Source organism: Lepisosteus oculatus, chromosome 24, assembly GCF_040954835.1.
Source record: "Lepisosteus oculatus isolate fLepOcu1 chromosome 24, fLepOcu1.hap2, whole genome shotgun sequence".
In the NCBI taxonomy this organism is placed as follows: domain Eukaryota; kingdom Metazoa; phylum Chordata; class Actinopteri; order Semionotiformes; family Lepisosteidae; genus Lepisosteus; species Lepisosteus oculatus.
In genome coordinates, this window is record NC_090719.1 from 12,154,423 (window position 1) to 12,176,993 (window position 22,571).

Here is a 22,571-nt window from a genome sequence, read left to right on the forward strand (position 1 = left end):
TCCATTGGCCTTTTAGCGGCATTAGAAATTGTGCAGGCGTGCGTACCACTGGAGCTCTCTTTTAATAAGAGAACAGACATCGGAGCTTGGAAAACCAGCAGACGTTTCCAGGCTTGAGAGCAGAGAGTACTTGTCTTAATCAAAACAGAGGACTGAGGGCTTCTAACTAAACATTAATAATAATAAAGCAATAGACTCAGTGGGTCAACTGCAGTTTTTTATTCCCAGAAATGACACACTGATGCTGACTTAAAAGGACAGGGGGCAAGCATGATACACCAGCTCAAGGGATATATAATGGGAGAGAAATCATCTTTCAGGTGACTAGGCTGCTCTTTGCATTTATTTTCATACCTGGGATCTTGAGAACAAAGTACTTACAGATTCCCTCAATCTACTGTAGGTGGTATAACAGAAAGTTATTTCAGGCTCTGCTTCCTTACACATTGTCAACTTTACAATATTTCCAAATTTCAAACCATTGTCCACTAAACCTGTTCAAATCCTAAGACGTTGAATATATCTCACATGGGTATATTGATTTTGGATGTTTGTGACTTTAGTCTGAAATTTATTTCTGTCCCCTCCTTTGCTGTGTAGATTTGATTAAATATTTTGCAAGCAGAAAAACTGTTGTTTTCTAGATTATCAGAAAGATAAAAGTACCATTGTTTAATGTTCTTTGCTGCACTCAAAATATCAGTCATTTTTAATGCATACTTCTAAAGTTACCAATATTTCAGTCTAATGAATTAAAGATGTGTATGGAATAAAGCAGTTGGTTGTGCAGGTGTCTTTTTAAACTGAAATAAACTTACAAAACAATTTTCCTTGAGCACACTTCCCAGAGATGTGCCACAGGAAAGAGCAGTATGAAATGCTTCTAGGAAGTAAAGCAAAATTATGCCCTTTTCAAACATGGAAATAAACTAATGTATTCAAAGTAGTTTATCATTTCTTGGGGAGGACAAAAGGCAGCCAGCCAGAATGCCAGTCAAATACCTCAGCAGCCCTACGGACACAGACATCTAATAGGAAAAGAAACAAAACCACACAGAATTTCATCACTCCCAGGCATTCAAAACATCTGGCCCTGGGTTCTGATCACGCTGGTATTCAACGTTACAACAACATTACTCCCTTGAATTAATTGGAGACATTCCGTTTTGATTAATTTCCTGGCACTATAGTCTTTCATGACCTCGAAAACCGCCTGGAGCCAGACTCCATACGGACATCTGCTGTTGTGTCTTGACATGGTCTGCGCGTGTAGCAGAACCGGCCATGTGTCGCAGATGAAGGGCACTGTGGAGGTTGCTGGCCAGTTTTTCAGTGATGCTGTGAGGCTGTCTAAACTCTCTACTACTTTTGCTCTGTGCGCTAGTCTTTGAGAAAGACCTGCGAAGGATCTGCGCCTGTGGCTGGAAGGTTGCCGGTTCATATCCCGTGGCCGGCAGAGGAATCCTACTCCGTTGGGCCCCTGAGCAAGGCCCTTAACCCCAACTGCTCTAGGGGCGCTGTATAAATGGCTGACCCTGTGCTCTGACCCCCAGCTTCTCTCCCTGTCTGTGTGTCTCATGGAGAGCAAGTTGGGGTATGCGGAAAAAAAGACAAATTCCTAATACAAGAAATTGCATATGGCCAGTGAAGTGATCATAATAGCGCTTCATAAGAACTAAGAACTGTACATGGGTGTTTATCAGAAGCAAGCACAAGGAATGCTAGCAGTAAGGACACAGTAAGGAGAGCTTGTCTAGATAGGAGGGCCCAGAGCTACTTCTCTTATAGGCTCATATCCTTCCTCAGTGTGACCAACCAGGGATCAAACTCCAGACTGGACTCAGAGATTCCGATGTTTGACATCTGAGACTGGCATAACAAAATCAAGGTTTCCTCCAGATGCACCCAAGGAGTTTAATTTTTCACCGGCTGAGCTTGCACACTAGGAAATTTCGCAAAGCCTATAAGTACCGTGATATGATTCAAATACAGCAAACATGAGAGACAATGAGAGCTGACTGCACACCAGTCATATGCAGTACATACATACAGTATATGACATGGAAACTACCACAGCTGAGTGTTGTGAAGTTAGTGATTTGTCTAGAGAGTTGGTATACTGCTCACACCTGCCTGGACAGAAGGTGAAGAGGAAAGACTTTTAAGAGATGCAATCCTAAAAAAGGAATCAAAGAAAAAAACAACAATTCTAGAAAAGAAAAACAGGTAGAAGTATCTTGGAAGTATATGAATGCCTGGTGTTGTGAGAATGGTGAACGGAAAAGGTCTCTGTGAAGTTCTGTCAGGAAGTGAAGGCTTCTCGAATATGGAAGTTTAAAAGTCTAATGTGGTCATTTGTCCTTTGGTTAGATTTGCTTCTCTCTGCTTATAAAACCTGTGCTTGAAGTATTAATAGACATGTGATGATACCAATCTGGGACAGCGGCGCTACAGTGGAATATTTAACCTTCTGAAGACATTTTACTTTTTTAAAGCATTTCTCAAGCATACCACAAGGTGGCACTCAGCAATTGCAAAAGATTTCATTGGGGCTGTTCTCTCCGAAGATGTTGTATGAAGCAATAGCACGTTTTTTTTAGTCTCAGGAAATGACAATTACATTTTTACAGTAAAAAAGCACAGGATGTTTTAAACAATAAATGTGAAACGGGCAGTCGACAGTTGAGCTATACTGTACATTATATCTGTTGTGAAGCTAGATACTGTACTTTCTGGAGAGCCTAAGCTCTGAGATAGAACATCAATGAAACTTATTTCATTGAAACATGTTACACAGGTTTTGGTTTCCCAGATGAACAGAATCAGGATATTTATAAATAAAAAAATATTTCAATGATGAGAGAACCAGCAACAGGAAAACCTGTCAAGCTTTTTGTATGGGTGATGTAAACGTCTGAAGTAACTTTCCCTTTAGCATTTGTTTAAAAAAATAACTTGAATACATGGTTTATTTAGACACTGCCTGAATGTTACCACTATCATACAGGTTTGCTTCAGCCCAGATAGTCTAGTGTTTGGCAAACTATGGAATTGTTCTCACTGTTAAGGTAAATACTGGGTGTTTTCCTGAATTTTTGTACTACCTTATGAATTAATGTTGGGGTGTTGGGGTGTGAGCTTTTGGCAGGAATTGTCCTTGCTTTGGGCACATTGAGGTGTGGAATATTTAAAGCTTGTATTATCAAAAGATATGTATTTTGTTGGTTCATAGTTCATAGACATCCACATTTTTTTGGCAATGCAAGTGGCTTTTCTGTGCTCCCACATCAGTAGAACAAACACTCCATCCCCTGATAGGTTCCAAGCTCCCGAAGGAAATCTGTTCACTGTATTTTTTTAATTGCTTTTGGCTACCCTTTCCCCCTGCATTTTATTTTGTTTGTTCCAGTACTACGTGTATCTATATTAAAATCTAATTTGCACTTATGTTCCCTCAGGTAAGTTTTTCCATTTGCTTTTCGACCCAGACTCTCCTCCGCTGTGTCCTGCTGTCAAGCTCCAAAGTGGAAGAAATGTGGAAGAAATAACACTCCGCCGAAACCAGGTCACGCAATCCGGAACACATTTCTGATTTCAATGTTCAACCTTCCCCTTCCTTAAAGGCTGTCTGGGCCCAAACGTAGAGCCCCTCAATCATCCTCGTGGTAATCTTGGTTAAATTCCTCACTAGCAGCATGTGAAACCACCACGGCCCATGTGACTTGCAGCCCTTGGGTGGAGAAAGGCAGCACAGATGCTGCATATGAAATTCACTGGGGTCCTGGCAGTTCTCACTGGGACAACGACTGAATATAATGGAGACCCCCCCCCCTGACTTTAATTGCACAGGATTGCTAATGTACAGTATCGCTGTAAGGGGATTAATTGAACTTGAGTGTTGCTTCAGAGAGACAGAGCAACAGTGAAAGAAGACTGCTCAATCCTTATGGCCCTTCTTCAGCTACTCTGTGAGTGGAAACCTGTAAAAATTTAGACCCGAAAAAACCCCGCGAGGAAACACAAGCTGCTCCATCGGATTGATGACTACTCAACGATGGTCAATAATCTTGATCAGATCTACAGTATGCTCGTTTTAGCATTTGTTATCTTTTTTGGCAGATACCATTTGTTTTCAACGGCGGCTGACACGAGTCGCTTCCCACGCCGAGGAAGGAGTTACCGTGGGACAGGATGATGGCGGGAGGCTTACCTTTCGTCCGGAGAACAGGAGGCAGAGCTGGTGCATGGACCCCCCGTTTTTGGTCAGTTCTTTCTTGAGGGTCTTTGGGGAGGGGAGGAGCCAGCCGCCTTTGGCGCTGTCGCTCTCCAGGCAGTTGATGGCGTTGTCGGAGGTGAAGCACTGGGCCTTGGGCTCCTGCAGCAGGCTGCCCTCGCTGTGCGTGCGGCGGCGCAGCGAGTTCTGCACGCTGAGGGTGCAGTGCTTCTCGCAGGAGGACGGCTCGATCATGCTGCGCCGCTTGCTGTCGCTGCGCTCCAGGTAGCCGTCGTCGCCGCCACTGTCCTCCTCCTCGTCCTCCTCCTCCTCCTCTTCGTCCTCCTCGTCCTCCTCCTCCTCCTCTTCGTCCTCGTCGGTGGCGCCGTCCGCCGGCGAGGACAGGGCCTCCGCGCTCTGGCTGAAGGAGCGGTCGAGCCGCAGCTCTGGGATAACGAACGCCGGCACGCCCGAGTCCACCCGTTCGGCTGGGCTCTCGGCCTCTCGGCCCCCGGCGTGCCAGCTCTCCGAGTCCCCCCCCGAGCTGTTGTTCTCCTCGCCCTCTGTGGAGGGCGGCGGCGTTGGGGGTGTCTTCTCCTCCTCAAGGGGGGTCTTCTCCTCTACGGGAGTGCTTTCCTCTCCGAAGGGCTTCTTCTCCTCCTCCAGCGGGGTGTTCGACTCCACGGGGGTTTTGTCTCCCTCAGTTTTCCCCAGAGCGGTCCCCTCGGAGGGGCTGCCTGCCGAATTCTCCTCCTCTGAAGCCATAGCGGCCTGCTCACAGCGCCCATCCGCTTTCGGCTCCAGCATCTGGAATGAAACAATTCAACAGCGTTTTGTTAGCGCTCTTCCATTCGGTTTGAAATCCGATAATACAGAGAGAAATACTTTTACCTTTCTTCTACCCATCCTCCTTTTCATTTATCTTAAACTGCTTTATCCAGTATAGCAGCAACGCCATGGGCGCAAGGCAGGAAACACCCTGGACAGGACGTCAGTCCATCGCAGGACACACACACTCAAACAACGGCCAACTTTACTGAAGCCACTTAACCTACTAGCATGTCTTTGGACTGTGGGAGGAAACCAGGAGCACCTGGAGGAAACCCACATACACATGGGGAGAACATACAAGCTCCACGCAAACAGCACCCCAGGAATTGAACCCAGGACCACAGGCACAGCGAGACAGCTATGCTAACTACCGGGCTGCAGTGCCAACCACCTTTCCTCTTTGATTTTCCTAGAATCAGTTTTTTGACGAGAGTCACATAGACCAACATCCTTCAAAAAAAGGTAGCACGTGTTAAACTAAAGAGAAAAACAAATTTAAATAGCAAAAATACTGTTTTTGTTTAGAACATGCAAGACTACAGATACAAAACAATAGAAAATACTTTTTGCAAATGGGATTCAGTAAAGGTTATTAAAGGTTACTTATTCATTGCTTTTTACAAATAACTTTTTGAATTTATTTCTTCAGGATACAGAAATAATACCTGAAACTGCCAGAAAAAGGCTAGTTTCCAGTTAGAATATTATGATAGAAGAGTTCTCTCCGCTGTATAAAGACAGCCTATTCCTGGAATATCCTCTGAAACCAAGTAAGGAACTAAGGCCTGCAATTAAGACAAACCTGAACTACAAAAAAAACTAAACAAAATTAAATAGTAAACAGCAGATGGATGTTTGTGTGAAAAGGAATCAGCTAGTGTTTAGCTCATTTGAGTAGCATTGACTCGTGCAGAGTCACACATGTTACACCAGAGTTTGCTGGATTTCAGCAACTAGAAAATGATTCATTAGGGCCCAGAGTAAAATCCAGAGAGGTTTTTACATTATGCATGAAGGCTGCAGAGTCATGTTTTAACCTTTTTTGGAAAAAAAAACGAGTGGTTTAGAAAAAGGTCGAGATGGTGGAGTGGGAGTTAGGGTTCACGCCTTACAGCTCTTGGGTCCAGTTCCCATCTAGAATGCCCTTTGTGTGGAATTAGCAATGGTCTTCTCACCTCCTCATGTTTCCTCAGACCTCCGAAAGATACACTGGTTTGTATAACCGGTGCTTCTAAATTGTCTTTCTCCTGCACAGACTAGTGTTCAATTCGTGGTATAGTCCCACCTTCTGCACTGTTTTTCCAGGACAGACACTGGCTGGTTAGGACCTTCCTCATAATGGATGTTGTGGAGTTGTCAGGCCAGTGAGAGCTTGATATCCCTGCTCTGACCTCCAGATGCCCAAACTATTTCAATGTAGATATGCAAAACCTTGTGAAAGTAACACAAAACCCCTGCACTGAGATTCACATTCCCCTCCTTCTAGTTTATTTAGCTGATTTAGAATTCTGCCCACTAAGAAGATGAAAAAATCCTTGAAAAGTCTAGAGGCTAAACTTATTTTTTAACTGCAGCAAAGGATTTTGGTTACGCAACAAGAAACCTATTTTGTCTGAGTTTAGGCTATTTGTGATCATGTCCCATCTTTGCCTCTTTAATGTGATAATAAGTGAAACAGCATTATTGTTCACTTTCTTCAGGAAGGTGATGAGTCGCTTAGTTGGAAGAATTAAGACGGACAAAAACATCCCTTTTTAAATCGACTTCCAATATAGTGTAATTGAAAACAAAACCCTAAGAAAGTAGGATTTTATTATAAGATAAATGAGCAAAACAAAGACAACAGTCAAATATAGGGTTCTCTCCAGGGGGCTAAAGTACTGTATGATAGATCCCCACAAAAACAGCGTATGTTTACACAGACATAATCAGTCCAAAATAATGTATAAGCCCTTATTGAAGTAACATCTCATAAACGTCAATATCACTATGAATTGTGATCAGTTCAGCTAAATTGTTGAACCCTTACCTCCTACCAAATCCCTACTTATATTAAACCTACAGAATGTGGAATTCCACTGTTACACACAGAAAATAATTATATGAAATCCACAATTATTCAACCCACTGATGGAACACAACACAGACATCCTCTGCATACTGTATGTGCTCACACCACAAGAAAGCAATAGGTTCTGTGTCAAGACCTTTGTGAACTAAATTGAGATGGCTTAGGCCAAACAAAACAAGGAAATGCATTCCCAGCTCCTCAGACAGAATCCTTATTCATTCCTTCAGAGCCCCGAAGCTAATGCATCAGAATTTAGAATAAACTGCTTTTTTGGCAAAGGATTTCTTTTCATTTCTTTATATAAACTAAACCCAGTTCCACTGACTATATAAAGTATTTTTGTATAAGGAATACATCTGTATATAGATGTGGGAGCACTTTAAGCAAAATAATATATAATGCTTTTCAGCACAGTTTTCAAATGTTTTTCCACATGATTTTCAACAGTTGTGCACTACAATAATGTACAAATAACGATTAGATGTGCCAAGATATTTGAATTTATTATGCTTAACACTAAACAAGGGAAAATATTATAATGAATGGTGCCATTAGTTGCCATAAAAAAGTTTCAGTGTTGGATTTTGCTGCAATTTAATAATATTTCAGCTTTAATCTATTCACCGTTGCATGACTCACTTTAGTGCATTTGATTCTTTCAGATTGTACTATAAAAAAAATCTCCAGCAATTTGGAGCAATGCTGTGTCTGAGGTGTACTGTAACTTTATTGCTTCATATTTACTCCCAAATCCATAAGACCACTCAACACAGCATTTTTTATAAACTGTACAGATCACAGTTCTATATTTGTAATACTTCATATGTAATAAAACTATTTATAGTTGAAAGTTTAAGAGTTTAAATAATTCAGTACGTACAGTAAGAACTCATCTAGAAAATTGTGTACAATTTTGGTCACTCTGGAATCTGTACACTCCTAGTCTTAAAAAGCCGTGTCCTACACTCACCAGATAGAAGAACTGAAGCTGTTTTACAAAGAAGACTACATAGAGGTTGATTCATGTATTCGCAGGCAGTGACCAATTCAGAGTTAATACAGACACGCTCACCAGAGGACAAGTGCGGAAACTATGGGGGACTGCACTTACAATTAAAAAAAAAAGCTGACAGGTTTGTAAATCAAGAAGGTTAAGAGTCTGGAAAAAGCTACCCAGCCATGCTTTCAATGCTGAAAGCCTGACTTCTTTCATGAAACTGCTGGACTGGGTAACCAACTGATGGGCTGTATAGGCTCTGCCTTTTTTTACATTCTTCTGTTACTTGTTATAATATCAATGTTTTTGTTATACATTTATCTTGCCTTGAGCAACATTTCACATCACTAGCTAAGGGTACAAAAGGTCCTTGATTTAAATCCTATGTGGGGGTGTGATACTCTTGTATCCTTGTGCACAATTCTCAATTTGCCTCTCTATACACCCTGATGCATTTGCATACCACCCTTCTTTAAATACATAGTTTCCAGTGCAATTATGAACCCTTTCATGTTTCGGTTTTTTAAAAGATTTTGAAGGTAAGATGTCTTTTTTCACTAATGATGCACGAGCAAGGCCGCTCACTACCCCTGATCAAAGATAAAAAAAAAAACATTAACTGGAGGAAAAAAAATGTTAACATACAGGTAAAACAGCAGAATATTAATAGCAGTCCTAATCTGTTGAACCACAAACTCAAACACACTTCCTGAACAAGCAAACTGGAATTATTTATATTTTGGGATTACAGAGCTCAGAATGATGACTGCATTCAGGAAATAAGGTTATTGATTGATGGACTTGACTGAGCCTCTGTCACCAGTATTTCTTTATGAGTGGGAGGTATCTAGAATCATCATAATGGTATCATAAGATCATTACGGTTATCGACACACAAAACAACTCTAGCCCCTGGCATCTCATGTGATTTTAGCTACATACTGTAGGCAAGAGACAGATGGATTGTGAAACGCTTTAACATGACTCATGTTCAAAACATCCTATAATCTTGTTCTAATTTATCATGATGCAGGAATATTTTAAATTATACACTGATGCTACATCTAAATTATACACTGAGGTATACAGCCACATTTCTGTACAATTCTTCACAAACCACACCTGCACTTTAAAGGCTCTCCATCCTAGATGTATTTAGTACGAATTAACTACCTCCCCCAAGTACCAGGGCAGCTTCAGTCCCTGTTAAACACTACCCATAAATCTTAGTTTCACTATATTCCTAGCAGAGCCATAGACAAACCTCAAAACAGATCAGCTGCCTTCTATTTTCTAAATCCCTAAAAAGAAGAGAATTCATTTTTAACAAAAGTACAGTCCTTCCTCTTGACTTCTGCGCTGCCCTTCCTGTTGCAATGACCAGAAGCCACTGCTCTCAAATTACCCTGGGTAGATTTTAATTCTCGCCACAGAAGAAAAAAACCCCACTCATAACAGCTTGCCAAGTCAAGATTTTGAAAGAAAGTACTGTAAAGCAACGGGGGTTCAGGAGGGCGCCCTTGCCGCATTAGGTCGGCCCCCCACCGTTGGGGGCTCGAACCCAGGACTCCCGCGTCACTCAGCAGGGACCCAGCCCCGTGAGCCAAAGAGAGATCTCTCTACAGCCCAGTAGCTGTAGTCCTGCTATCACAGGGAAGGGCGGTGACGTCACCTGCTCTGTTAAGCCGGCTCTTACACAGTACCTGTCGGCCGTAAGCGTTACAATACATTTGCCTGGAATGAATTGCACTCCCCATTAAAAGCAGGATTCACATTGCGGGTGTACGTTCACAATTTCAGCCAATAACTTCAACACTCTTGACGGTAAAACTGGCTGAAGGAATGTGACAAACCGTGATCAACAGGGACCACAGAACAGCCTAGAAACAGTTATTCACACCGAGAAACACTAATTCCAAAAACTTCTGCGTGTTATCATTGAGGCAAGAGCAAGACAACTGCATACAAGCAGCAGTCCTGAGTGCTAATTAAGATCTCTTGGTGGACAGGTTCAAGGTCCATCAGTGAATGACAGGGAAACCAGATACCACTCAATTCAGAATTTTTCTCTTTCAGACCAGTTTCAGTCCTAAAGCAAATGGGAGACACCACCCTGCCTGTATAGTTCATGTTTTGATAAGTTACTATTTTGTGTCAGGTGAGACACCTCTTGCAAAACTGATTTACTGTTTACTTTTAAGTCTGTACTGTTTAAGTACTGTTTAAGTCTCAGAAATGTCCTTGTGATCCCTTCAATGAAAAGCTGGATTGGATCAGATTAGAAAGTTACCAGTATCTGAACGAGTAAGACAGGCTGGTGAGGCCATTTCATTTGGGGGCTACTGCAGAATGTAGAGTAGGGAACGGGACTAGAACTCTCAAGGGTGGGTTTGACTTTTGGCAGACATGTTTTCTCTGACTCGTTGGGCACCTGCAAGCTTTCAGTAACAGTGGAGAATGTGCCGCACATCCGATTGGAGCGCACTCTTTTCTAAGGCCTGTGGGTGCAGGATCAGCTCCAAAATGCAAAGGTGTCTGACAAGTGGGCATGCCAGAAGAGATCTGCCATGTGTTCATTCCCCTGTACACCACAAGAGTTACAGCCAAAGGGCTTCAACAAATGCTGAGTCCAAATTGGGTGGGATATACAGTAATTATTATGGTTTAATAAGTGTCAAGACTGTGATCACATTGGAGTCTTGCCCAGCATAAGACTGCAGTCTGATGGACGATCTTAAATACACACATAGCGCATTTCACTTCAGAGAAGAGTTCTCAAAGGAGTCGAATCTGAGTCAGCAGCACCTGACAGGTGAGGTCTCCAGGCAACTTGAACAAGTGTCAGCAGACAATGTCCTAATCCGTTCTTTATTTTGCAAGGAAAATGCTGCCAAATGAATGAGCTTATTACAAATTTTGGTGGCAGGCACAGCTGCTCTCTTTGTGCCAGTGTTTGGAATTCAACAGTGATTAAGGTGTCATTTTCAGAGGGGCACTCCAGTTTTCGTGCTGTACATTCAACATTAAGACGCATCATAAGATAAAGAAAATCAGGAAACAAGACATCAAGAAGCCACCTGACAGATAAATATTTTTGTAAGGAAGGAAGTATCAGAATGGGCATGGGGTACCATATGACCCTTCGGCAACTTCCCAAAATATGTTTAAATCGGAAGTCATCTAGCAGTTGTCAAACACAGTCACGCACTGTTATCTTACGAATGCCCCTATATGCCACAAGCTCATAGAAAACAACTCTCTTTTTCCATTTTAAAAACAATTTGCCTTCAGATCGCATGCTCAGTCGGCGTATGATTGGGAGAACAGGAAAATAAGAGAGAACCCAAAGGGCTCTGAGCGTTGACATCAGCTCTTTCCATCACCGAGCGGAAAGCCTTGCCACGGATAAACAAAAACAGAAACCAAGTGCGCTGGCTAAGGAAACCAGGAGTCTAGAGGGAGCACACGGTTCATTAAGAGCTCTTCCCACAATGCACCTCCAGCTTCACTTCCACACTCCATGACCTCATTAGCCCACTGCTCGAGGGAGCACGTTACTGCCTCACAAACTCCCTGCAGGCTCGGTAGCTCCCCAGACGTCCGTGCACAGCATGAGGACATGCTGCTGTCCTGGACAAGTCCTCCTATTGTCATCCTTTGCCAAGAAAGACAATAGGACAGCCTTTATAAAGACGTTTAAAGCATTGCTGCCAACCCCATGTACAGTACTAAGAAGTCACAGAACAACAACCTAATTGCAATCATAATGCATTCAAATTGAGCTCAAACAAACAAATGCTTTTTGTTTTTAATAAACACTGGCAGACCGTTATGTTTTGTGAAAGAAAATTGTACAGAACAGAGTTAAACAGCTGCAGTTAATTGCTTATTTCAATTTGAGAATAGGGTGGAACATGCTAATTTATTGCATTGCTCAAGAACTGTACTTTAGTATAGGCTTCAGATAGGATGAATTAAAAAATAGTGTGAATTAAATATGACGTAGTGAGGGTGTAGAGTTTGAAACATTCTTTGAAGGCGGGAAATTAATATTCATTGTACCGTATATTTAGATGTTCAGAAGACTTTTGATAAAGTTGATAAAGTTCACCTTAAAAGCAAAAAGCAAGAGTAAAATCAAGGTAATGTATTGTTTTGGATTTTAAACTGGTTAATGGATAAAAAAACAACACATATTAGGAGAAAAGTCTCATACTGGGATGGTAGCACAAGGAGAGGAGAACCATGGGGATCTGTATTTGAACCATTGATCTTTCTAATCTATATCAATGAACTAGATTCTGGTATAATTGTAAACTAGTCATGTGTGCAAATGACCACAAAACAAATATTTGCAAGCACTGCAGAAGCAGCAAATGCAATTAAAGAAGACTCAGGCAAGACCTAAGCTCAGGTACCTGACAAAAACACCTGACAGATAAACATTTTATGTAGGCATGTCTAGATTGTTATCAGCAGGTAGAAAAAATATAAGCATATAACACCTAGCTTGAAAAAGGCTCAGGTACATATGTTTGGCATTTCCCCCCTCTAATTAAGATGGGGGAAACAGAAACACGACAATAAGAATATCAGAATATTTGTTAAAAGTTTTGTTAATTTTTTTAGTTATTTGTTAATTTTTGTTAGTTTTGTTAATCCTTTATTTAAATTCTATTTAATTCTAAGACAATTCTGCTTATTTTCATTTCCACCCTAATTTTTTCATTTTCTTTGTCAATCTGAGGTCATCAAACACAGATGGGTTGACCTTTCATGTGAAAATGAACTAGAATTGCAGAACCCATTGCATCCTCTGGACAATTCAATTGCTGTACCAGTTCCAGCTTTTTTCCTGAAACATGACCCAAAATCCTTCAGCGCCAACTTCACAAAGTATCTTGCCTGACGTCTTCTCTTCTCATTAAATGTGATCAAACACAAGGAGAATGCTATAGACACCAATGGCTATTCAATGGCCATCTGTATTGAAATGAAATAAGTAGAGGGATTGTTTTCACTTAATTTAGTAAATGGATGACAAAGGAATGCAGACATTTTAATTACATTTCTTCTGATTTTTCATGTCCCTATTCTCAGGATTACTCACTTTACAATGGATTATAAGATCCATAGACCTTTAAAACCAAGTTCTACCTTCATGCACTGAAATGTCGAATTTTCTTCACATCTAAGATGATAAAATCTGTATCACTGATGTGGCTCTTACCAGCCAATTAACGTCATTGCTAGTGCTCATTCTTTATTAATAGTATTTCTGCATGCTTGAATTCTAGGCCTTTGTTACGTAAGGAAGTCTCCTGGAAACTTTTATCCCTGGCAACCATATCCTGTACAGTTTGCCCAGTGTAACACCCATAGCCTATGACTATCAGTGCTCTACCCACCACCTAGGAATGTGATCTGTCAGAATAGACCACAGTGCTTTTCCAACCAAGTTCCTGGAAATATCCTATCCATACAACGATATGTGTCAGATGTCTGCCAGTCATGGTGAATAAAGGGTTTAAAATGGGCACAACAAAAACTGCAGCCACCTGCACTCAGGATACAAAAGCACTGTTGTGTTAATACGATCAGAAGTGAATTAGATGTTTTCTGACTTCATAATGAACTACAGCTATAACAGTCAAAGAGAGTTTTTAAAAACACCCAGTTCTGGTACAACTTTATTTCTGTCTAAGTTGCCTACCAATTATTATTAATAGAAAACGAAAGGGCAATTACTATTCCTTCACCACATCAGTTTTTGATTTTAATTTTTATTCAATACAGTTCTCAAAACCTTATTGGCTTTTGCTCAGATCAACTGGATCCAATCTGAGTTGTCAGTTTGTTGCATGATGTAACACAGTGAAATCCCCCACGATGACATCATATACAACAGATTTATAGTGTAAACACATTGACTCATGTAACAGTGACTTTAAATAGAATCCTTCATGTGTCCAGCAACAAAATCTGCTCCTCCATTTTTTTCAGATTCTTCCCTTACATCAGATGATGGACACAACAGAAAGTCCCATTCATTCTGCTTTCATCTAGTAGGACCTTCGCCATTAAAGCAGTCAGTGAAAACATGCCTCGTCTATCAACAAACTCAAGAACAATCAACACTGTTGTGTACACAGTTGTCAGAGTGGGAAGCCACCTAATTGTGATGCTATAACTGTTTAACAGACTATATAAGATGTCATTTAAAAAGTCCTTCACATCAACAATAACATCCCTTATCTGCAGCATGGAGAAGCTTTGTTATTTGTACACAACTTAATCTGGGATTTTTTTCACTTCACATATTCATGCTAACCACTCCTTTTATAATAAACTGTGTGCTTTCCCATATTCTGGAGCTCCATATACAGTATAAGGATTGAGAAAACAAGCCTGTTGGAAGCCTGTGTGGAGCCCATTGGTGAGAACTATCCTTTGTGCTTGAGTGACTTACAGTACAGTACCTGAAAATGCTGTGCATGGCACTTTCAATCCCATCCCGAAACACCCCCTACCTTTCCTCTATATACACGATTTAGAAGAATTCCTTCTCAAATGTCAATTTCCCTTTTAATGATTCTTTTTCTCTTCCAACCTCTATTATTTCCAAATGAACAAATGTTTTGTTTTTTTTAATTCAGAACTTGTTTGCCGTTTTTACAAAGCTTTCTTATTGGACACTATCCTGTAAAAGTTCCATGGAGGTCTCATTAAGTACAGTAGCATTACAAAAAATATACACTGTGGAAGATAATTATACTCTTGTTCATATGTCCCAAACTTTTTGAATCAGTCAAATCTATCATTCTAGAAACTGTTTCTCTAGCTATCACAAATATTTTTCCAGCATATCTTCAATGGGAATGGATTATTCACTGCGAATGACTGAAGAGTTTGTATAACTACATACAGTATGAATTGGAAAGTCACAAGGCTCAGACATCATCAGTGCTACACAGTGAGACACATGGAAAGCAGATAATTACACAAGCCTAACCCCAAAGCCTTCAAGGCAATATCTTCCACTTGACAGCCATGATATTTTTAGGACATATCTAATCCTTTTGCGTGAAACATTGCAGAGAGAGAACTTATGAAATAACACAGCCCTTAGCTCTAGTTTCACATGCAAAGTTTTTTGTGCAAAGTTTTTGCAGATGCTGGTGAGGAAGAACCACTCTGTCAAATATCTACGAAGCAGACTTCAAATATAGTGACCCACTCTCCTATTACAAGACAACATATCCTTGCAAGCTGATGAAGTCTCTGAGAAGACGTATGGATTTGATCTATTGTCAAGGTTCAATTGTTTTTAAAACAGAAATCAACCAGAAGCTTGGATTCTTGCTTGGATACCTGAGCTTGGATTCTTGATAAACAAACTTGAATTATTTATTTGACTTGAATGGTCATTTGACTATTTAATAGTTACTAGTTAAAAGACCAAAAATATTCCTCCGTTCAATAGTTCTGGAAAACTAAACTCAAATATAAATGTAAAAATTATGATGAATTGGTTTATTGATCCAGTTGCAAAAGAAAACACAATTCATACTGTACATGAGGACGTGACTTATATTGACATTTTTCTTCACCACAAGAACTGAAAATGGACACTCGTTGCTTTTCTGAATTTAGGACAGCAAAACTCACCATTACACTTTCCTTCAGTCTCAGTTCTCCTTCGGAAAGGTCACTGTAATAGCTCCGAAATGACGAGCCGCAGATGAAATGCAATGCTGGTTGTTTTTGTAATTTATTCTTCAAGGGAGCCATCGCTCAGGGCAAAACATCAGATGAGATCATTAAGAAAACATGCCTTACCATTACAGCAAACCTTCACTGTAGGTCACAGGATGATCAAATTCATGAACAACTTTCAAAACAGAATACTAAAAGATAAAGCATCTATTTTATTACTTATTTCAGCTCTAGAGCAGGGCTGAACATCAGCAACATCTTCTGCAGAACGTTTATAAAGCATAAATGCTCAACAGGTAGTAAGAAAACTGCCAATGTTATAAAGGCTAAAGCAATGGGCAGGCTCATTCTAGAAGCACTTTCAGCTGAGTCTTGTTATGTCCGTATCTCAGTGCAATTAGATGACTACTGTGCAAGCCATCGTTAAGGCTGGAATTTGAAATGGGGGCTGTTACAGTACATTTTATTGGAAGGTCCTGGCATGTAACTGCTGTTTGAATTTTTATCGACTTTAGACAATAACCTTGACATTCTGTCCTATTGTGAGACAGGTCACCAGGAGCTACATGGTTTAATTTGCTTCTAAGTCAACTGGATGCTCTTTAAAAGAACCTGGGCACTCAATAAAATAATAGCCAGGAACAACACTTTCAATGTAAAACTATGCTTTCTCTTGATTGTGATAAACTGAAGCACCCTGCCAACATTGAAACGTCTCACGCACAGCCATATTTTACCTGTCTCAGGAGCTCTGTGTACAATCCTTGGGCTATTTACCTGTTTATTTTGGATTGCTACCTCCAGGAGGACGTATGGGAACTATCGTTGATTTGCATACTGTGTTTGCAGGGTGTGTGCAAATAAACATAATCCATTTATGTGTGAATTCATGAATGATTCAGCAGCCGCAAAGAAAGCACCACGAGATCCAAAATCCACTTTTAATCAAAATGAAAGTAATTTCCTCGAGATGCGGGTGTTTATACAAAAACACAATGCAAAAAAAACAGCCTAAACTACCCAAGTAAGAAAATCATGTGGCGAAGTGACAGCATGCTTAGACAAGCATTACGGCATCAAATTCAGAAATGACTATCTAAGCCAGCAAACCTGGAATTTTCATTTAGCTCTATTACACAGATCGCTTATTCGCCTCAACTGCTTTCCCAGCTCCCTCTCCACGACTATCGTGCAGCGAAAAGTGGCAAAGGCTTTGACCCCACAGTTGCACAACAGCAGGACCTTAATTCCCAAGGGCTGCTATTTATGTGAAGACCTGTAATTCCATCCCGGCAAATACGGCACAGTCCCCAAGAGCCGGCCAATTTTCTCTGCCATCGCGAACACGGAAAGACAAGCAATTTTTCCAAATAACCCGGGGTGGAGCGGTGGCTCTGTGGCTAAGGATCTGTGTCTGTGACTGGAAGGTTGCCGGTTCAAATGCCGCGGCTGGCAGAGGAATCCTACTCTGTTGGGCCCCTGAGCAAGACCCTTAACCCCAGCTGCTCCAGGGGCGCCGTACAATGGCAGACACTGCGCTCTGACCCCCAGCTTCTCTCCCTGTCTGTGTCTCCTTGGAGAAAAAAGCTGGGGTATGCGAAAAGACAAATTCCTAATGCAAGAAATTGTATAGGGCTACTAAAGAAACATTATTATCAGTCTCGCATCTTGTAAAACCCTAATTTATGCTTTGAAAATAAGACTCAGAAGTTTGCCATTTTCATTTTTGTATTTACAATGGACGAAAAATAATAAAACATTTCAGCAATCTAGTGATATTTGCTCTGAAGTACAGTCACATTTTGTTTTGAAGATTTTCAGGTTTGAATGAAGTGCCTTCCTTTGAGCAGTTCTTAAAAACAGCAAGATACTTCAGATTTAAAAACAGACAAATTGTCCCGAGCTCAGACATGCCCAAAATTTCAGATTGTTTTTGATAAATTGTATTAAGCTGAAAACCCGTGCCAACTAACTATATAATTTATCTAACGATATGCTTCCCGATCATGAAATGTTGCTTTCTGAGCAACCACTGGTCTGTTTTGACAACCAGCCAGTCTATTTTCAACCCAGGGAGAAATAATTGGTGTAACCCGCATGTTTCTGGCCAGCTTTTTAGCTCTGCAGCCAGTGGCCTCTGACATTGCACCAGTCTTAAGAATGGCGGGTCTGGGCAGTTTTTTTCATGTCATTTTCATGAGCAGTAAGTCAAACACACTCCCGCTGGGAATCAGCTCCAGGGGGAAAAAAATGGAAGAAAAGCGCCATGTGATATTTATTGCTCGATTTTTAATTTTCATTCACCTTCTCAGCCCCACATATGAATATCTTCGCTTTTATATTGTAAGAGGACAAACTTGTTTTTTGGGAATTATAAAAGTACCCTATCCCATATAATGTATATTTTGCCATAAAAACAGTTTAATCAACAGAATATTCAATGCCTATCATGAAAGTGTTTAATGTCAGCCTTTATGTGAAAAACAGCTCTTCTGGACCTGCAGGATCACTGAACATGTGTTCTGCTAGAATAGTGCAATTTGGTGGCATCAGCTCCAGTCATTGTTAGGGAGGCTGCAGCACTGACAATGACCTCTGTTCAATACCAAACTGATTAAGATCATTGCCATTTTAGAAACAAAAAAAAATGCTTTTATTGCATGCTCTGGCCATGCTGTAAAATACATTACTAAATTTCCTTGACTATAAAGATAGCTTGCAAACATGCCAAGGGAGAGCTGCGCAGATTATCCAAACTAACAGCCCAGAGGCACAATACCATAAAAGTTCACATCGATATTGAGTTCAAAAGAGTGACCCACTACAGTATGTGCACAAACTTGCATAAAAGCTGTATGTGTGTTTACACTTTTAGTACATATAAGGTAATATATTAACTGCACTGCTTTCTGTAACACCGCAGGATTGACTGTATTACATGAATTCTTCAGTGTTTGTGACATTTGTATTATCAAAAATGTATTTTGTTAAACACTTAGATCTTTTTCTATAATGGTATAGAGTATGAAGACTGCAAATCAGTTTACAATTGAAACAGGAGGACTAATTTATTGATCTCAACAGACGTTTTTGTTAAAGAAATCATTAATTTCATTAATTAAAAATAACTAACAAATTAAAAATCAATATGCAATCATAGAGCAACATAAAAAATGGTTAAATTTAAATCTAACTAAACTAAATGAGGGATCTCCTTGTTTGTTATTCTTTATTTCATTGTTTTATTTCTTTCACTAAATTATTAAATTTCATATTCCTCTTGAGCAATTCTATTTCAAAAGACTTTTGCATTAAGTGCCAGGAAGCAGCAGCTGAAGTACCCAAACTTAAGATCTCTTGGAGACCAAAAGCTCTTCAATGGGTCTTAACTATCCACAGAAGAAAGAAGTGATGAAGAAGGTCTGTCATTGCAAATAATCTTTTTCCAATCTTATTATCATAAATTATTATTTAATGCCTTAAATAATCGCAATGCTTTTTTTTTTCCAAACAAGAAATCTAGAATTAATACCAGCTCTGCTTTTAATTAACATAATCTCTGCATGACCTAAAGAGAGGATTTGCATGGTCTGTAGAGAATCTCTATGTTGGACAAGCTATGAAACATCAGACATTTGCTTTGTTATTAATATATCCTTAATAATCACCAAATTCAATCACAGAAAGCAAATGAATATGTTTTTCCAACTTTAGATAGCATTTCCTACTCCTGGCCTTCTGCTACAAAAACAATACAGTTTTTAACAATTAACTCAGTAAATGTACAGTAGCACAATATCTTACCTCTACCAGCTGAAGATCAATGACCTCGGTCTCGAATTTTCAACTCCTGCTGAGATAATATGCACTAATTTCCACAACTGCCACTTAAGTTTAGCCACTTAAGTTGGAATAACTAAGGAGATCTCCATCAGCTTCTGCACATCAGGACTAAAGCTATCTGCCTGTTCTTCACTCCACAAGTATCCCAAAGTTGAAAATAGGAATTCCAAAAATAGGAAATATATATCAGATCCTAAAGTGTTGAGTTTTAGTGAGCTTATTTTACTTGTGTACCTGTTAAAAAATGTGTCTTACATCAAACATGATTCTTTACCCTACACAGCAATTTTCTTTAATCTGCAAGAGCTGCTTCACAATGGCACGTGATAACCTGTTAACTCCTGTGTACACCAAACCAGTCATTGATCTGTACAGCAAGAATATATGGTGTTACTTGTTGTGCCAATGTTGTATTTAGGAGAAAATAAACAAAATACTACAGAAAGAATAAATAGTAGAACTAAAAATTGAATATATTGAGTACATTTGAAAGGAAGGGATATCTTTCTTGCGTAAGAGCTTAAATCATTTGATTTCCAATGATGCAAGCAATTGTTTTTGGATGTGGTCAGACTTGCTTCAGCTCTTGAGTTTAGATTCCACTGCATCACAGTTTTGGTCTTTGGGAACCAGTGAAGCAAACCAGTTAAGATCTTTATCTTTTATGTGTTGTGACTTTTTGGGGCTGCTGGTCACAACAGGGCTTTTTATGTTTGGTGCTGGTGCAGAGATGTGTTTAATTTACAGTGAATACACTGTTCAGATACACTGTGTCATACAACCTGGATAGATAAAACTTTTCTTGGACTAATTCCTCCATTTTTCAGCTGTGGAATTGGGGTGGAACTGGGAGGGTAATCTGTTTTCTGACTCAGAATACGAAATACCCCAAAGTCCTACAGCAAGTAGGCTCCACCAGCAAGTGCAAATGTATTTGCCACACCCATTTATACTACTATTACTACTACTACTACTACTAATAATAATAATAATCATAATAATAATCATAATCATAATCGCTTACACTTATATAGCGTTTCTTCTGGACACTCCAATCAAAGCGCTTTACAGGTAATGGGGATCCCCTCCACTACCACCAGTGTGCAGCCCCACCTGGATGATGCGACGGCAGCCATAGTGCGCCAGAACGCTCACCACACCACACCACACCACTGATCAGCTATCAGTGGGGAGGAGAGCAGAGTAATGAATCTAATTCATAGATAGTGAATATTAGGAGGCCATGATTGGTAAGGATCAATGGAAAATTCTGGGCAGAAGGCATTGTGGTCCTCCTGTGAAATCTGTGCCAATAAAAAGATGTTTTTTAAGTGTTACTGTTTGAAAAGCTAAATAAATCTGGTTCATCTGGCTATTCCAGCCTCTTACTTGTCAGATGGTAAGATTACACCTGCATGAAGAGATGCCAATTTCAGTGTGCCTTCAGCAAACCTCTCCTTTTCCGGGCAAGCAAGCTGTGTCAGAGACAAGATGCAGCCTGCAATCTTACTTTGCTCTTTCTCTGTGGATAGATGAAGGACCTCAAGATAGAACCCTTTGACTAGACTTTGTGACTTCGACAAAAGCTGACAAAAGAATAAAGCTGCTTTGAAGTGTTTTATTATTCAACACCATCATCCCACTGTAGTAAAGATTATTCTAAAAGCCCAGAGTTCCAGAGGGCTGTGCTTTTATAAATCGCCTGACGAGTCCTAAAAATCAGTGAGTCCTGTGAGTGCTAGTGAGGGATAAAGATGTCATGTCAGCTGTGGCTAGAGCTAATTCATAGGCCTACAAGCTCAATTCAACAGCATTTAAGAGCTGGAAGGACATTATTAAAAGCAAAGAGATGTTAAAAGCAAAAAAAAGTAACCCCTTGACATTTTAATTCACTTGATAGTCTGAATTGCTACAATCTCCTAAATTTAGTTTATCTGGGAAATTAAACTTCGATTTTATAAATGAGGCTACATTTAGATTCTATTTAATTGGAAACAGGACCCCAGAGTAGAAGAAAAGATTTATTAAAGTTTGTCTTTTTCATTAATATTGTCATTGCAACAAGGGATACTCATTCCACTCGGTCCCTTAATATGAGAAACCCGTTTTAGAATTACCCATTTGATACACTTGTTAGGGTTGTGTTAAAACCAAAATTGAGTTCAAACCCTAACGTTCAAGATTAAATAAAAAAAGACCTAGCTTATTAGAAATAATCAACATGGTGTTGTCAGAAGCCATTACATTGACAACACTTTGTTTCAACATAGTTAAACACCGCATGTGGAAAACAGAACTTGTCAAAGTCAACGATGCATAAAGTAGTTCAAAAATAATGTTTCACAAATTTAGTAGTTGATAAATTTGATATGTAGAAACAAAGAAATGGATGTATACAGTTCAAAACACGGTGCGCTTTTCATCTACCTACAGAAGATGCAGCCTGGAGGACTCTGCATATACAGTAACCAAACCTTCTCCTGATGACCTCCCCACAGTAGGCTCCATGGCCTAGTAGGCTCCAGTAGGCTATAAGAACTTATAGCAGCTCAGCCTCCACGATTTACTTCTGTAAATGTACAGAGATCACCAATGCACTTCATTTCAGCACAGGGATTAAACGATTAGCAGAACAACCTGTTGCATGACCAAGCTTCTCATTTGATAACAGTATATGAAGTAAAAGCTCTAACCTTGCAACTACATCTGGTATACCTTCAGCTGTGAGAAATGTGAAGAGGGGAAATCCCTGTAACTTCTGAATCAGAGAGATGTCGGGTGCGCCCCGTGTTGGCACTCTTCTGGCCTGGGCCATAAATGATGAATCTAACCCTTGGCAAAATGAACAATAAGCTCTGCTGTAGGACCTCCTGCCTCCTTCTGCTAAAGGCATGATGCAG

At 40.1% G+C, this 22,571-nt stretch overlaps 1 protein-coding gene across 2 annotated transcripts in view; it reads right to left on the reverse strand.

The window, feature by feature from the left end:
• The window catches only part of rgs3a (regulator of G protein signaling 3a), a 67,874-nt gene that overhangs the window by 41,323 nt on the left and 3,980 nt on the right, over positions 1–22,571 (reverse strand). For both annotated transcript variants that reach the window (XM_069183311.1, XM_069183312.1), the window contains exon 2: positions 4,211–5,020. In XM_069183311.1, coding sequence (XP_069039412.1) covers positions 4,211–5,020 — 810 coding nt within the window. The remainder of the gene's footprint in view (positions 1–4,210; positions 5,021–22,571) is intronic.